Below are 18553 nucleotides of genomic sequence, written 5' to 3' on the forward strand. Positions count from 1 at the left end.
CAGGTGCTCAGTGTAAGGAAAATGAAGTGTTTGTAGCTCATGGTTCTGTAGCAGTGCTGCCATGTAGGGATGAGACTTCTGCGCACTCACATCCTACTGCAGTCTACTGGAGCAGGATAGTTGGAAAGTAAGAACATTTTCATCCATCCATAAACACAACTAACCAAAACCTGACAATCAGCATTTTAATATCTCACTCTCTTTCTCAATTTCCTAGTGTCCTGAAGACAGTTTTGGCGGCGAGAGAAGAGCGGGTTAGAGTTTCGTCCGGTTAGAGACCCACCACGTGTTAACTGTCCTGTCCCCAATTTGGAAAGGCTGATTACAGCCTTCACATCGCTGAAACGACAATCGAAGATGGAGGAAAGTACATCTGTGAAGTTGAGGGAAAGAATCGGATGCAGAAGGTCATCAATCTCAGAGTTGTAAGAGGTACTAACCAAGAACTGTCACTTATTCTTTGTTAAGTCATTGGCTGTCTTCTGGAAGTCTTATTGGTAATATTTTCACTTTCTTTGCAGCGTCATTTTCTCCTGCCGTAGTGGTTGAGGGGTTAAGAACGGATGCAACATGCCATGTCAGTTCTGGGACACAGTCTGTACGAATTAACTGGAAACGAAATGGCAAATTAACAAGGAGAAAAAGCTTCACCAGCGTGTCTCAGAAAGATGGAGGAGACTGGACCTGTCAGGCTGCATACAATGGTGGAGTGGTAGAGGCAACCACATCCCTACAGGTCAAAGGTAAGTGTCTGTTTAAAAAACAAACAAACTGCTTTTTCTTCCAAATAACGTCTGCAAGAGTTGCTCATCCACCTTATCCGTTGGTTTTCCAGGAATCGTCACCCCTCAGGATGACTCTTCAGTGGTGTACGCTGCTCTCGGTTCCTCCGTCTCCTTACCCTGCGTCTTTACTGATGGTCTGATCCCTTACACTGTGATGTGGAACAGAACCTCCACAACATCATACTCTCCTCTTCCTCTCCCTGCATCTTTCCACGAGTCTGCTGGACCCTCAGCATCAGCTACTATACAGAGAGTGGAGGATGGAGATGAAGGGATGTATACATGCTCAGGAATGATGAAGGGATTGAATGGAGAGAGTAAAAAAGTACAAAGAACGATGGAGCTAGTTATAGCTCGAGGTGAGAAGAATAATATATAACTCAGAATACTGTGAAGTGGCTACATAAAATTATATATAGTTTTAATTTAATAATACTATATGTTTAAAATTGTAAATATAATTTAATGCTAAATAGTACTTACTTAGTCTAAAAGGTTTATATATCAAAAATCAATTCAAATACTGAATTTCTCTCTGAATTCTGTTTAGTTTTGAGATCCTCATCATCCAGCGGTAATGGACCCGTGACCCTGAGCTGCCATCTCAGCAACTCCAGCCACATCACTTCCTATGAGTGGCTCCGTGTGAATTACGGCCCAAACGACACTCAAACAGTGACCTCTGTTCAAAAGACTAAGAGCTTCAGGATTAAAGAAGTGAATGAGAAAGATGCTGGTGAATGGGTTTGTCGCTACTATGGGGAGCAAGGAGTTCTGGGGAACGTGACTTATGAACTTCATGTGATGGGTAGGTAGAGCAGTTATATTACAGTAAATGATCTTTGTATAAGCATTTGCACACCAATAAATAAAAGCAGCATGCTGTGAATTCATTACAAAAATACATAAATTAGCCTTAGAAGCAGTACATTTGAATTGATTGTTGTGTTTATTTTTTCCAGGTGCTGTAAAGAGTGAAAATTCAAGTTCTGGTAACAAAACCGCTATGGTGATGGGATTAGGGTTTTTCTTCTTGGTGATATTCCTGGTTTTGTTCCAGATGTACAGGAACTATCGCCGGGTATGTTTCAGGCTTGATTTAATAATGCATTGCTTCATGCTTACTTCCAATGCTGCAGAAGACAGCTCTCTAAAAATAAATATTTGTATCTTGTCTCTCATATTCATCTAATTTATTTCTTCTTGCAGAAGAAGATGATCCTTCTTTACCCTGCGATGGAAACCATCGTCCATCAGGCCGCCACTGAACGAGAGAAGAGAGAGAGGAGCAGGCCAAAAATGGCTGAAGATTGTGCCAGAGATCCCAAACCAGTGTGTGTGTAAACGTGTGTGTATGTGTGTGTGTGTGTTATGGGAGATGCCTATGTGGATGTGTGTGTGTGAGTGTGTTTTAAACGCAGACAATTGTAGCAGTCCATTTAAACTGTAAATACATCACTGACATATAAATGTATAAATTTTGTAAAAACTAATTTTGGTGCAAATATGTTTTCAAATATGAATGTAAAATCTATGTAAATAAAGGGAAAACATACTTCATTTATCATGTTTTAATTTATTTTTGTTTCTTTTGCATGATAAATACATTATAAACAGGTTCTAAATATCACTATACAGAGAAAGCATTCTGTACACAGATACATTTAAGTAAATATAATAATAACAATAGACACAATATTCATCGATCTTTCATAAAAAACCTTGTGCAGGCTGTATGTATCACTCAAATATATTTGACTATAATAGTCATGCTACATAATCATTAAACAACACAAAATAACTTTATATATTACATTTCTCCAAACACTTTTTACACATTTAATAGACTACACCTCACTACATTCTGTTTCATCTAGCCTCTCTGATGGTTTCGTCTCTGACCTCCTGGGCCCATCTGTGGTCAGCTTCTTGTCAAACCAGTCTTCATCTTCAAAGTCCTCAAAGTCAAAGACCTCCTCATCATCAAAACACCAGCCAGGCCAGTCCACGCTGATGCCCTCTAGGACATTATTCTTCAAGGGAGAGAACAGTGGTTTATGGGTAAATGTCTTCAAAAAAGAAAGGTGATTTTCACCTTTAAAGGCCCTCAGGGGTCCACAGACCCCTAATTGAAAACCATGAATATAAAGCTTAAGCTGCATTCAAATAATCTGAAATGCCATGCAACTTTAATTCATGTGTTTCTAATATGTACATTTTGAATGTTCATTAACTCATCTGTACTGAGCATTACATAGCTTTTGATGAGTTATTAAAGAAGTGCAATATCGTTGCATGCAATTATTTTTCAGGGGAAAGCCTGACTCCTAATGGTCCTAATGAAGAACTAACTTGTCTATCATCCAAAAGAGGTAACAAGTGCTAATATATAATTTAAGGACAATGATGCTGTCGAGTTTGAATACAATTTCCAGGGAAGGTTTGAATGTAATAATTTAGAAGGAATTTTATGTAAAAGTACACAGATGAATTGTGCGTGTGGGCAGAGAGATGAAATAACGCACATGAAACTTTCAAGTTCCGCAACACCGTAAGGACTCTCTACAGTCATATCTCACAAATGGAACAAATATACTTAAAATGAAAATGATTGTTTTTCCACTGGACAGTTAAGGTTATTTTTGGGGTTAATTTAAAAGGAAAGAATATTTATATCTGAAGCAAAAAAAAAAAAAAAAAAAAAAATCACACACACACAAATACACATTCAAAGTTGCAGATAGATGCAGTAGGATTTATAGGGGTCATATCACATATTTATGCATATATTTATCACATATTTTGCATATTATTTCATAATTGAGATTCAATGCTAATAACATAAATATATATATATATATATATATATATATATATATATATATATATATCTATATATATATATATATATATATATATATATATATATAATATATATATATATACTTATAGGCTATACTTAAGTTTATTTCATAATTTTTCATCCTCTCTCTGACCCTTTTTTGCTGCTGTGCTTCCTTTCTATGTAAATTATAAATAATTTAGTATATTATACAAACCCGATTCCAAAAAAGCTGGGACACTGTACAAATTGTGAGTAAAAAAGGAATGGAATAATTTACAAATCTCATAAACTTATATTTTATTCACAATAGAATATAGATAACATATCAAATGACGAAAGTGAGACATTTTGAAATGTCATGCCAAATATTGGCTCATTTTGGATTTCATGAGAGCTACACATTCCAAAAAAGTTGGGACAGGTAGCAATAAGAGGCCAACTTTTTTTGAGATGTGCCGATGCCTTGAAATTTAAAATCAACTTATTTTTCCCTTAAAATGATACATTTTCTCAGTTTAAACATTTGATATGTCATCTATGTTGTATTCTGAATAAAATATTGAAAACCAAAACCACCACACCAATTCATTCTGTTTTTATTCACAATTTGTACAGTGTCCCAACTTTTTTGGAATCAGGTTTGTACAAAGTTAAATGACAAAAATTCTATTATAATCAACAAATTCATTTAATTATATATATATATATATATATATATATAACCTAACTTCTACCTTAGTGGGCCATGTATCTGAAAATAAACTGAAAATCCTGGGAAAATCATGATCTATCATTCCTCACTTATCATTGCTCCCACATTACACGTTTTCCATTCAACACAAAATTACTGACTATTAAAATGCAAAAGCTATATCTATGCTAAAAACAAGGTGATGACTGTTAGTCCAGTTAAAACAACAACATCATACAATATGAATTAGAATTTTTTGAATTTTTTGCATTTTTTGAATAAGTAGCCAGAACCAGTTCCCCAAAAATGGTTGCATGACGCCATCTGATGTTTTTAAAGTACAACAAACTCTTTCATCTCAGTAGCTCAAGAATTTTTTTATTTTTCATGATACAACCCTGTTAAGAACTGTTTTTAGATTGTGCTTCCACATTTAGACAACATGTAGACTCACCTCTCTTTCATCTCATCCTCACTTTCATCCACGTTTCCCTCTCTCCATCCATGAGCAGATATCATACAGTCTACTGCCGACTCCTCTCTTTCTGCCCGTCTCTCTCCTTCACTGACCGACGGTGATGGAGTGGCAGAAACAGTAGGAGAATTTTGTAGACATAACGTTTTTTTCTTTCCCTCTCTTTTTCCCAGTCCACGTTCTCTTTCCCGTTCCTTTGCCCTCTGCAGCAGGTCCTGGAGTGGAGAAGGGTGAATCTGGGGGTCCAGGCCTGGTGGGGGCGAGGGGCTGCGTCTGTAAGAAGGTGGAAGGGAACTCTGAGAGGAGCTGATCTCCGGGATGGAGGCTCTCCTCTGTGTCTTCAGTTTGATTGGTTTCATTTGAAATTTCCCATCACGCGTCTGCTCAGGTTCAGAGTGCGTCTGAGGGTCTGGTGACAATCTTTTTTCAGGAACATTCCATAACGTTCCATGGTTGTTTTTTAGAAATCCCAGCTTTAGCACTCGGTGGGAATCCTGGGGTTTAATGCAAGGGTTGGATGCTCTTCTCTGGTTTCCATTGGAGTTTGCATTGGGAGTAAGTTCCAATCCGTTCACATCTGTCCTGGAAATATCTGAGGGAACAGATGGTTGCAAATTATTTGGACGCTTCCTCCGAAAGCGAGGAGACTTCAGTTTCCTGGAGAACCTCCCTGATTCTGTGAGGAACCCGTTGTCATCTTCTGACTGACTGTACAAATAGTTCCTCCTGATTTCTTCAGAATCATCATCTGGATCCTGATGCATTGGTTCCCCTGTTTCTGCAGTTGCCCCATATGACGATGCAGTTAATAGAGATTTGTTTGATGCAGAAGTGCTGGGCAGGGATTGAATAGAAGTGCTATTTTTCTCCACATCTCCACCAGGCATCAACAAGTATGATCCATTCGACTGGTTTCTCACAAGTAAGTCCTGTTGTGTAACGTCATTAGAATTTACAGATGACCGTCGTCCACGTTTCCATGTAACTCGCCTTTCTGATATTTTTCTAGATGGGCCCTCTTTTTCTTCCAATTGCTTTCTTCCTTCTTCAGTTTTTAATCCAGCTGAATTAGTCTTTGCCACAATTTCTTGATGAGCTGATTGGCTCTGATCGTTTGATTGGCCAATCAGTGGAGAGTTCCTATCCTCTGGCAGCTGCTGAGCTTTACTTTGTTCTTCTTCCATCAACATTTCTGCCTCAGACTTGCGCCTATGGAAAGGATATAGGCTCACCAACTCAGCTGGGTCAAAATCACTATCAGATCTGTCAGATACTGATTGGCCATCAGGATCCTCTATCACTTTGTCAGACAGTTTGTCTTGAATGGGAAGTCTCTCTGAACCACCAAACTCTGTCGTACTTGTTGTTTTGTTGGTCTCATGTTTCCTTAAGGTCTCTAAGGCCGCCTGTGATCATCAACAAGAACCAGTTTATAGTTGCAAACTTTCTGCAGTATACAGTGTTCTGCTCACAAACTATACTGCACATAAAGTCTATTATGGTATATAAAAGTCACTTTCAATGATACAATGACACACTCCATTTACTTTTTGGTTAAGCATTAAATGCATGAATCTCATGTTTTTCTCCACAGAAATTATTAACTAATTTTAATTACCAGAAACATAAATAAAATGTCAATACAGTGTAATATAGGCATTACCTGTTTGCCACATTATACATGGGCCTATATTACTGCATGATTTTCCCCAAGTACAAAGAATTTTAATGTCGTTAGTTCCTTTTTAAAGCATGGAGTGAAGAAAAGTAAATATTATCATTCAGTATTCTCAAATTCGACTTATTGTAATGTTGATTGGATTTGTGAGGCACCACCTTATAGGTCCCTATTGAGTGGCAGCTTAATCATAGGGAAAATATGCAACCCTGTTTCTTTCTACTCTGTTACTTAATAAGAATAAACTATCAATAAATATTTTTCTTTAGTTTATTAAATAGAAGTTTAATAACAACTATAGAACAATGTATTCTAAGTCTAACTAGCCTAACTGACTGACAGTGTAATTTAGGCCAAATTTACAACCCTGTTACGTTCAACCCTGTTACCTATTCTGGTGTAGTTTATTTTTATTTTTATTATTATTATTATTATTATTATTATTATTATTATTACTTCATATATTTTGTCTATTTTATTTAGATTTTCATTCAATGATTATTAATATAATTTATAGGATCTGTGGCAACAGGGTTGAAAAAATGAAAAACCTAATTTAAAATAAACGAAGAATAAAACTCAACTAAATAAATAAATTGTATATAAATTAGTTTGAGCAGCTAACAGTCAACATTTTCCTAGTCATAAAAAATGACTTCATGTTTTAAAACTTTTCAAGTCCTATTTTGTACCCTATTCGTGGAAAGTGGCAAAAGTAGAAGGTACACAGAATTCATTTTGGGGAAAAAACGAATTACATTTCTTCAGGGTTGGGCTTGTATATCCTGTCACACTGGTATCGAATGTGTTTGCTGCAAGAGGAATGCGAGTACCTGAGTTTCACGCAGAGCAGACACCCATGACGCGCAGCTGTCTGGACTGGGTGTGGACAGGAAGTTCACACCGACAGCACAACCTAGATCACCCACCTCCACCAGCACAAACGAATCTACCAGACAGAGCAAAGAGGGGAGAAACAGACATAGTGTGAGAATTAATCTAGTGTTATATAATAAATATTTATATGAAAAAAAAAAAAAAGTTTCTGTTTTAAGTTCTCTTGAGGTAATAATGTGCACCAGACTACAAATTCCATGTTCAGGTAACGTGCATGTTTGAATTCACAGTTACATAATCATAATAAATATTTTGTGACAATGTACCAGGACTCGCATGAGCAGGTATTTGACACACCTTAGGTGGAGCCATTCTCAAAAAGCCAATCATAAACCAGCTTATCAAGTAATATGCCATGCTGTGCCCTGACATGCTAAGAATAGTATGCTATATTACATAGAGCTATTTGAAAGCCTTTACCATGTGGAAAATCAATGTGCAGTTTAAAATTTGCATTCTGTGTCTTCATGCTTTTGCTGCAGAATATTACACTTTAATGTTGTAGTTCTGTATTATGCCATGGTTTCTTGTGTCTTCGTGATTATCACTTTATTAAAAACACTGTAACTGAATCCTACCCTTGCTCTCTGAGACTCCCTTTGTTATATTATAGTATATAAAACAAACAGATTTACAAATTTCTACATGCATATAAGGCTCGTTGACTTTTTTTGTTGTTGTTGTATTAGCACAACAATTTAAGTGAAAAGTTGGATTAAAATATTAAAATGAATTAAAATGAATACTTTCTTATTATTCAGTTAATAGTGACAACAGCACTCAAGCTGCATAAACTTGAGGTAAAATCAGCATAATTTAACACCATTCAGACATCTCGTTCTTTAATGAAAAGCAAAACATGGCCTTTTGTAGGAGATTGAATGATCAATGTCACAGATTTGCTCACTTGTTTAGTGACCTAAAAAGTGGGAAACGCCTAAATATATAGTTTCTAAAATTATTGAAAATCCTAAAACTTGTTTATGGTAAACTATGCTTATGGTTTAAATTAAATTTTAAATCCTAGATTTTCAGCTCTCAGACTTTGGAACCACATTGTATAAGGTAATCACAAAAGTTGCATGCGGTGTTAATATAAAGAATTGATTTTAGTGATTTAAGTATTTTAAAATACACATTGCTTTGTGTTGTGTTTTGGGGTTAAAAATTTTTTTGTGTGAACTTAACAGATAATGTCCTGGCAGAAAATTACCAGCACGTTCTTCATTTTTATGCAGATTTTTTTTTTCTCACAGTGTGGTGCAGATGAAAAATACGTATGATGTATCAAATCTTTTTGGTACAGTTTAAAGTATATAATACGTATATAAAGAGATTTCAGAATATGCTTAATGTTTTTTTTTTTTCATATTACTATTGAGAAAATATGGCGGAAACATATTAACTGTCCTTTCATACTGATGTGAGCCCAGTTTAAAACGTTCTGTTAGACAGGTGAGATTGTTAAATGAGGAGTTGGTGTTCACACTCACATCCATCTTTGAGCTCAATGCAGTGTATTCTCTCCAGAGCCAGAGGGGGGCGCACTACCTTCAGCTTGTCTGATTTCTTCTGCGTTTTGGTCATCAACAACACATCAGTGAAGAGCAGGACCACAAGCTCCTAAAAAAAACAGAAATGAAAGCTGAAATTATAAGTTCAAAACAAAAATGATTAATACATCACACTGGCTTTGTTTGTCTTTTCACTTACCTTGGTGTCCTTTCTTATTCTGACCTTCAAAGTTTCTTCCATTAATTGCTTCCGTATGACATTAGGCCCCACCCCCCTCACTGGCCTCATCAAATCAAAGCAGCAGAAATCACGAACATACTGCATAAGCAACACACACACACACACACACACACACACACACATATATATATATATATATATATATATATATATAAATGCAAAGTGTGTACAGTTTATGGTTATTCAAGATATTTTGTTGTTGTTTACCTTGTCTATTTCTTCACTCAGACCTTCTAGTTTGCATCCCTCTATTCTTTGAGCAGCAACAGAGAGGGCTAGAGTATCTTCTTTCAGTTGCAAATAGCCATTGATAGATTCTAGAAAATTATTGACCCTGTACAACTGCAGGAAAAAAAAAGATGGTGAGTGAGAAATGGCGCAGAACTTTATCTTTAACTTCAATAATAGAATAAAGACTGTGCAAGCAGCTCAAATTCAAGAGAGAGAGAGAGAGAGAGAGAGAGAGAGAGAGAGAGAGAGGTGTATAGAGAGGCAGAGATTACAAAGATGATGACAAAGGCAATGCAGCTCAAGAGTTTGACTCATATTCTTTAGTCTGAAATGATCATTTCATGGTGTGATATTTCACACATAATACTACTGTAATAAAGTAAAAGTGCCTCTATTTTCTTCTGTTTCATACTTCTTATTCTTTTCATAATAACAATATAATTGGATTTAAGAATGTATTTTATTTGTCCATGTTTTTGCTTTAACGACAGTAAAGCTGCATCAACTGCAATAACAAGTGTTTGCAAAGTATAAATCTTTTTTATTCATTTCATTATAATCAAATTCTTCAAATTTCAAATTCTTAAATCCATAAAGGATGTTAGTATTTTGTCCAACAACAAATGGATTTAAACCATTTTTTGATCTCACCATCATCTAGTCCATCTGGATTTTTTTTATTTTTTATATTTACTTATTAAATATTTTATTAATAATAATAATAATAATAATAAAAATCATCTAATAAAGAAATTTTGCTGTAGTAAAGTGACAACACAAAGGCCAATGATTACTTTTTTAGTAAATTATGTCGTTTTCATAATGCACTTAGTATTTGTTTTGAATAGTACAAATTAAAAGTGCAGTGTATGATGTAATTCATCACAATTGTCTCACCATTCTTTCAAGTGCGTTTTTGGTGGGGTGGTCTTCTGTGTTCTTCTGAACAGCTTTCAGCAAAAGAGGGTACTTGGTGATTCTCTGGTGTGGTTTGGCCTGCATATCGCCCAGTCGCATTCGCCCACACTGTGGATGATTCTCTACCCACTGCAGAACAGATTACATCAAGGTAATCAGGAAAATCATCTGTGGTTTGAAATGTGCATTTGAACTAATTTATTAATGAAACTTTTTTTCCTTAAATGATTACATTAAATGATTAAATGATCACACATTAGCACGTTGACTTCAACGCAGACATTTTATTTTTTGATTTTTATTTTACTGTACAGCTAGACAATTAAGGATAAGCAATTTCAGTGCTTAATGTGCAGTAATTTCTACTATGTGCCCTTCAGGAAACAGCACACCCCCATAACATACCACTACACTAAACCACCATAAAGGCAGGCGATCTCACAGTCATTTCTTCCCTGTTTACTTTGCACACTGTCTACTGGTGCAAAAAACACTGGCAGGGGAACTTGGTGTGGTAAACTGTTCATCTGAAATGTGTTAAACAAATTCACACCTCGCTTCCCATTTTTACGTCTATATTTGACTATTTTTGCCAGCATTAATAACATAAACTAAAAAGCTGTTTCCTTTTAAAGTTTAGAACATTTTCAAACTTTTCAAACATGTTCTGCACATTAAGATATGGAGAGGATTTTCCAAAAGTGCTAGTTAATGTTGTAGCATTGGGCTAAAACCTACTGACTTTGCTCACACAGGCTATAACAACTTCCAAAAAAATGAATAATTTTTGTACTTCTGGGGGGGGGTGGGATTTTTTCCTCCACTTTGTTACACTTATGGCATTCCTGGTCAAGAATGACCAGCCTACAAATAATTGCTTATAAATGTCTCACTACATTACATAATTACCAAATATAGGATTCCGTCTTTTTATCAGTTTCTTTTCTTCAATTCAGCACAGGTTGAAATTTCTGTTATTTAATTCTGAAATTTCACAGGTTATTTCTTTCTGAATTTGAAATTGACTGGTTGTAGGCCCCATTGATCTGCAGTTATGCACAGCGAACATAGCCAAAATTGTCCACAAATATTGCTTTTTTTCTGCTCAAAAACTGCATTAGCTCAGTCAATGAGGCCTACGACCAATCAGTTCCAAAAAGAAATAAAAACCCTGTTCTAAATGAAAGAAAACAAGTCGACAAAACAACTGAATCCAAGATTTGGTGATAATATACCATAATTGTAAATTTACTAATAATTTTTAAAAGGCTGGTCATTTTTGTTGTTAAGAATTAAACCTAAGGGAGAAACAAGAATGGAAAAAGACAACATTGTAAATATTAAATTGAAAAACAACTAGAATTTCATCGGTTTAGTGGTGTTCCAAATGTGTTGATTTTTGGAATGAAGCAGAAGTCGGAATTTTGACTTTTTTTAGCATTATGCGTTGAACGTTTTAAGCATTTTTCTATGACCCTGTAGGTGATGAGATGTTATACATTAATTAGTCATCTGAATCATCCATTCAACTGATTTGTTAAAAATGCTGACTTATTCAGAAATGAAGAAAGTGACTGTTTTAATGAGGGAGTCACTGAATAATTCACTCAACTTTTGCTTCTAAAATGTAAGTTAGTTAATATTCAGTATGACTGTAACTACCTGAAGCCTCACGTCTACAGCCGAATCATGCTAATATTTAGAACATCAGCTCTCCTGATACTATTTCTTAATTGGATTTTTTCCCCCAATAGAATAATTCCTTGCTTTTAACATATAAATGTGATGTTTAGTACCGTAAGATAAGTGTGAAACTGTGGGCTTGTGTCAAGCTGTCTGCGTGTAAGCTCCACATTTCTCTCCTCTTCCAAACAGTATTCAAAGTATGCAGGAAAACGGTCAGGAAACTAAAACAGATAAAAAAAGAGGTAAAAATATTGAAAAAAAAAAAAAGGTTTATTGCTGAGAATTTCATGTGTTGTTGTTGTATCATACCTGCAAACATCCTGCCTCAAGTCTGAGAGGGTCAAATGGTTTTCCGGTGAGACGGACCTCTTGTAACATTGGATACATCACTTCAAGCCAAAAGAGCTGATGTGCATCAAGGATAGAAGGAAGATTGGAAAACAGCATTGTGGGGCTGACCTGAAAAAGAAAGAAAGAAAGAAAGAAAGAAAGAAAGAAAGAAAGAAAGAAAGAAAGAAAGAAAGAATGGAAAAAGATGAATTGATACAGATGATGTCATCCACATGCTCTACTGTAGACCACAGCAAAATTATTGTCCATCTTATCCGTACAAAAAGTTTCCATTTCTGACATCACCGGTGCTCTAGATTATAGAATGAATAGAATGAGTGATCTCAGACAGATGTCAGTGAACGGCACATTATTTGACCGCACTTCTGCCGTCACATACAGCTGTGCAGGCCGTCTGCCTGTCATTTAAATATGCTGAGTATGTAACTCTAGAAGGTTAATTCTTAAGAAAAAGGTTCCATGTAAACGTGAAAGATGAGACGAGATGCACATACTTCCTGAAGGAATCCATGTCTGTGACAGTGTGACAGTGCTGCCATCACAAGCTGTGCAGAAAAGAGGATGTGCATTAGCCAAAGCTTTAGCAAGAGTGTAAATAATACACTTAAAATGCATGAATGAAATTACAAAGGAAAAAATATCTGTTCAGCATAAACATATTATTATTCTAATTTTTGTTGTCTTGGTGAATTGTTTGTCTATATTTAATCAAATAAACTGTAATAAATCCTTATTAATTAAAAAACTGTAATGTTATGACATACTTCTTTGGCAATAGTGAGTTTGTTGATGTAGGTTAGTTCAGTATTAATAAGCTCCCACAGCGCCTCCTGCTGGTGTCGTTTGGTTTTTGACATAGACTAGAAATAGAGACAAATAGGGAATGTCACCAATGTCACCAACATACTGTACATGCAACAACACACTTCTTCTGTCTTCTTTGTTCAGATTGATTTTAATTTTTAAATCAGTTAGTGCATATTCCTGGTATTGCGCATGATTCTGTGTTACTCTTTTGGCAGACGTCACTAATCACATGCTATGTAAACTATACGATTTCATATTAATTTATATGATGTTATTTATTATTTATAAATGTTATACAGTGTTTTTATAAATGTCATACGTTTTTTTAAATACGTAGCAAACATATAAAACCCTAACAGTCAGCTGGGCTTAAGCAGATCGTATGAAAGGTAGGCTACAAATAATAATACAAATTGTGTTTTATTAACGTCTACACCTTCACCTACCCCAACCCTGAACCTACCCCTTACAATAATGCAAAAACTGTAATTATTGTTGTACGATGTGACATAAATTATGCTATATTGATGTGTGCATGCACAATTGACAAATCTGTGTACCATTTAGCCTTAACCCCGTTACCTCATGGGAGTCCACTATGTCTGTCCAGCTCTTTTCCAGTGCTTTTTCAGTACCTCCCTCCCCCCATGTCCATCTCAGGTCCTCAGGTATATCGAATAAGTTCAAAACCTGTTTCAACGCGTCCACCTGCCCCTGTACACCACAAAACCTAAACTTACAGATATAAATCAAAAATAAAAATGTAAACACAAAAAAAAAAAAAAAAAAAAAAAATTCAGGCAAAAAAAAAAAAAAAAAAAAAAAAAATGAATTGGGCCTACCTCAAATGTGCCATTTTTGTCAGACACTCCCTGGCTAAAAAGTGCCTGCTTTAATGCACCTCTGCTCTTCACCCCGGCAGATGTTCCCTTGCTCACTGTAGAAAAGTCCACAGCTGTCCTCTGCTTCTTTTTCTGAAAACCAAAATTGATAAATGTGACAAGCTGAATTGACCGCAATCAGCTAAAGCCTGATTAAATATGTGACTGCTTTTAAAGCATAACAGGATTTACAGTACCCAACTAGAACATGGTCCTGCAAAAACATCCTTTGTTGGTCCTGGAAAAGCATTCCTCATAGCATGACTGATACAAATGTTATTCCAGAACCAACAGAGGACATTGCTCGATGTTCTACTTGGTTAAATCATTTGGGCATCAATCAAATCAGCAAATGCACCTGTCTGGACATCTGAACATGTGAGTTGCAGAACGCAAGCAGAAGAAATTGGTGTTTAATTCAAAGGACCTTAGGCTGAATCTGTGTGTGAGGGGTTCTTGTAACTAAAAATTGGAAGTAGAGCATTTCAGTGTCCTGGCTTTGATTCCCAGGGATCATAGATGCATATAACTTTGAACAACTTACATGCAATTCAATTTCAGCAAAGAAAAAAATCATAAATATAAAGTTTCTGGGATATGGAGAGCCAAATTACAGTCATTCATGAATTTGCGTAGTGAATTAAAAATTAATGTAAAGATTTGTTGTTGTTGTTGTTGTTGCTTTTTTAGCCTAACTATTTAATAATAATGATATCTAAAATAAAACCATTTATTTAAATATTTAAAATATTTTTAATTATTTAATTTTGAGTTATTTGGCACTCCATATTGGAAGGTTGTATCACACAATATTTTGGATACCTTGAACTAAACTTATCATGTCATAACACACCTTGACCTTGACGCACATCGTTTTTAGGAGTCCTGATATCATTTCCTTTTTTTGACTTTCTTCAGTACTTTGGTCGCACCACTTGACTTTGCTGGTTGCCCCACATGACAGAGATGTTTGCTAATTAAACAATATGCTTAACTACTTAAAATTTTCCTCTGAAGAATTTCATCTTTTTCTTAATTATGATATCAGAACCGTACAGTACCCCCTGACATTTTTGACCATTTTGGATTGTCACGTTATTGATCTATAATGCATTAAAAGTCAGATTATATGAAAGCAGCTGCATAATGCAAAGAAATTCCAGTGCTGAATAATATAATCTGATGAATTCAGTACCTGGTAGCCTACAGTGTTGTATCTGTGTTTCTCTCGTGCCCTCCTCTGACCGACTGATAGTACTGCAACGACTCCATCAGGAGTGTCGGTGTCTGCCTCTTTCTCCTCCTCCCGCTGTCTGTCACTCTTGTCACCGGCGGCAGTTTCCTCTGGGGCCATGACATTGCTCAGTTCCGGTCCTTTTGATGGATTACTAACAGACACAGATAGGATTACAATAAAAGGAACACATGAATAACATAAACAACAGTGCAACAGTAAACAGGGAAAGTAGAAGAAAAAATAGTAGCAGCATTGGGTAATTACAAAAAAAAAAAAAAATTAACAACAACAACAACAACAAAAAAACACCACCAACACCAAAAAAAGCTGCTATGCTTAATTTATCACTGTGCAGTGTATAATACATAACCATAGTGTATAATACATAACCATTTAAAACCCACAAAAAACTGTAAACCACAACTAGAAGGAACTGATACCAGACATTTGAAGCCCACTGATGTGACCTTTAAATCTCAAAACGTCACATCTCATGACCTGACCTTGCATGCCACACACACACTTGTTTTTCTATCATGGTGGGTTTTCTATAATTTTCCATTGACGTATATCTTGTTTTTATATTGAGCTAATGATGTCTTCTACCCCCTCAGTCTGAACGCTCGCGCAAACCTTTTTTAATATTATTTATTATATTTATTTTTAATTTTATATTTTACATTGTATTAATACATTATTTACTATGTTATTAAGACATTTTTCCTGTGGGAACTGTCAGCTGCTCCCCTGTAGGTGAACTGAAGTGTTGCAATCCTTAGGTCATCTTCTGGACCCCAAAATATGGACAAATATTGACCCTCCCATGCATTTGATTATTTAAATAAGGACATATTATGGACTTCTATTGTTTTATATGAAGTTAAAGAAGAAAACATACTGTATAATGCTATTAATAAAATACGATCTTATTTGATAAATATTAATAATTAAAATGCATTCATTATTAAAAACTTCATATTTATTAATGGAAGTAGTATTATAAATTGTAGAAATATTATATTAATATTCTATACTATTATTTTTATTTTACTGTTAAATTAGTATATTACACAAATATCATTTCAATTATAGAATTTATATTTGTGTTTATTGCATATTTAATATATATGCAGTTTAAAACTGTTAGAAGACAAATAGTAAAAAAAAGAATATATATATATATATATATAAATATATATATATACATATATATAAACCAATAAACCCACCAGCCATTTTCTGCTAAATTAACATAATCACTATAATTGTAAAAAAAAATAAAAAATTTGGAGCATCACACATGGAATTCTGGGAATGCTAGTTTTTTGTTTTTGTTTGTTTTCATATTAAATTATAGGATGATGTTTAGCTCACTTCGGAGGAATGATTTGTCCCATAAATGTAAGTAAATAGAGTGCTAAACACACACACACACACACACACACACTACATGCAAGGACTCCATATACAAGAGACATGGCATGCACAGAGTTGAAGTTTGTAAACACATCTTCTTACATGCCAACTCTGATTCATACAATTCACTGTAATTCAGATGAGTCACTTTTCCCCAGTCATGCATGAATCTCACGGGCATAAAATACACTGGTGTGTGATTCACATCACTTTTTGGCAATACACCAATTCCGCTCAGACTCACCTTGTCAACATTAGCCATCAATTCAGGGTAAAATACCCCAAACGAACAAACACTCACACACAGCCATATACATGCACATAAACTGTTTGCAAATGCACATTTAGTACAGGCATAACATTGAATATACCATAAACACAAAGTCATACAAGTCCCACAAAGTCTGAAGCGAAACTAGATTCACAGTACAATCTCAGTTCTTTAATTATTTACATGTGATTCTAGTTTTAGACAATCTCCTTTACCACACACACACACACACACACACACACACACACACACACACACACACACACACGCACACACACATTCTCAAGCAAGTCTTCCCCAACAAATACCTGGATTTAACTGTGTCCATTTCCCTCATACAGACATCTTTAAGGTCTCTTTCTGTCCCTCTTGTCTTCCTGAGTCTGTATTTCGGAGTCCTCAGTGTCTTTCTATATCGTTCTTTAACCTTTCCTACAGTAACAGGTTGAGCAAGTGAGACCAGATTCTTCAGACTTAGATTTCAGGCATGGCTGCACCCTGAGAAGATAAACCTGACTGGGCCATTAGTGCTTTCTGATCTGATTGACAACCAACCAGCCTTTGATCACAGGTACATAACAACATATAAGTTAGAATTGTTTAGACGGGGATGATAGGTTTGTGGTTTAGTTCCATAAAGACAAACATGCACACACCCACACACGAAAACATGCAAAATAAGGAAGAAAGATGTTATTTCGCCTCCAATCAGGAAATTAAAATGCTGGGAGGATTTGACAGGTGCTTACCCAAGAAAAATCCATCAACATGATGCCAGGGTAATATCTAGGTATACCTAGATTTGGTTCTAGATTTAAAGGATCTTCCTTTAGTGTAAATCCGATTTTGAACATTTTATCATCTCTTGAAATGATTCATGTCTATAGTACAGATTGTGTGGTACCAGTCAAGCTGTGAACGCGTGCAGTTCAGCTGATTAAAAAAAAGGAAGTGAGAGAGGGCCTGAAAAAATATCAGACAGGAATAAATTCAGTGGGATAGGAATGCAGAAAAGCAACATTGCGCAAGATCATAACATATGCGCATCAGGACATAATTACACTAGCGCCTTAATCAAAAGGAGACACGGCTGGATTGGTGCTTCTCTGGTAGTTAAGGGTCTGCTGACAAAACACTTGTAGATTTAGTGCTGTTGAGGCCTTTTACAAAGCATGTACTTCCAGGTTTCATCTAAAATGATAATGAATTAGAATAAGAAGCAATCTACACATGAATTAAAAATATATAATCTGTTTATTTATTTATTTATTTTTTTTGGCAATTAAATGTAAAAAAAGATAACATAAAAAAAAGTATTTGGGGAACTTTTTCTTATATTTCTATTCACCCACTGTAAAAAATGTGACTGATAAAAATGATTGAAGTTTATTTTACAAAAAATACTATCTCAGTCCTTCTACTTGTTTGCATTTTTCTGTTTCTGTACAATGTTTTTGCCAGCATATATGGGTTATTTACACAGGAATTTTTCATTAAGGCAAAAAAAAAAAAAAAAAAAAAAAAAAAAAAAAAAAAAAAAAAAAAAAAAAAAAAAAAAAAAAACATCTGTGGTCAAATTATCTTTATAATTTGCATTTGCATTGACTTTTAATGCTAGTTTCCATCTGA

General features: G+C 35.1%; 2 protein-coding genes across 2 annotated transcripts in view; one reads left to right on the forward strand and one right to left on the reverse strand.

Moving 5' to 3' along the window:
- LOC109048324 (hemicentin-1-like) overlaps window positions 1-2360 on the forward strand; it is a 4508-nt gene extending 2148 nt beyond the window's left edge. The window contains exons 6-13 of the mRNA XM_042740270.1: window positions 4-127; window positions 218-254; window positions 318-432; window positions 522-743; window positions 836-1144; window positions 1336-1593; window positions 1748-1866; window positions 1995-2360. Of these exons, the coding sequence (XP_042596204.1) occupies window positions 4-127; window positions 218-254; window positions 318-432; window positions 522-743; window positions 836-1144; window positions 1336-1593; window positions 1748-1866; window positions 1995-2129 (1319 nt within the window). The 3' untranslated portion in view covers window positions 2130-2360. The remainder of the gene's footprint in view (window positions 1-3; window positions 128-217; window positions 255-317; window positions 433-521; window positions 744-835; window positions 1145-1335; window positions 1594-1747; window positions 1867-1994) is intronic.
- LOC109048323 (pleckstrin homology domain-containing family G member 5-like) lies at window positions 2334-18123 on the reverse strand. The gene is made up of 16 exons (XM_042740742.1): window positions 17233-18123; window positions 15196-15388; window positions 13962-14093; window positions 13702-13854; window positions 13077-13172; window positions 12807-12857; window positions 12271-12420; window positions 12072-12182; window positions 10255-10404; window positions 9334-9468; window positions 9085-9204; window positions 8865-8994; window positions 7308-7423; window positions 4776-6202; window position 3867; window positions 2334-2818 (listed from the first exon to the last, which is right to left on the reverse strand). The coding sequence occupies exons 1-16, from the start codon at window positions 17259-17261 to the stop codon at window positions 2633-2635; spliced, it is 3180 nt and encodes a 1059-aa protein (XP_042596676.1). The 5' UTR covers window positions 17262-18123; the 3' UTR covers window positions 2334-2632.
- Between the last annotated feature and the right edge of the window lie 430 nt (window positions 18124-18553).

The sequence above is a fragment of the Cyprinus carpio genome, chromosome B16 (genome assembly GCF_018340385.1).
Source record: "Cyprinus carpio isolate SPL01 chromosome B16, ASM1834038v1, whole genome shotgun sequence".
NCBI lineage: Eukaryota > Metazoa > Chordata > Actinopteri > Cypriniformes > Cyprinidae > Cyprinus > Cyprinus carpio.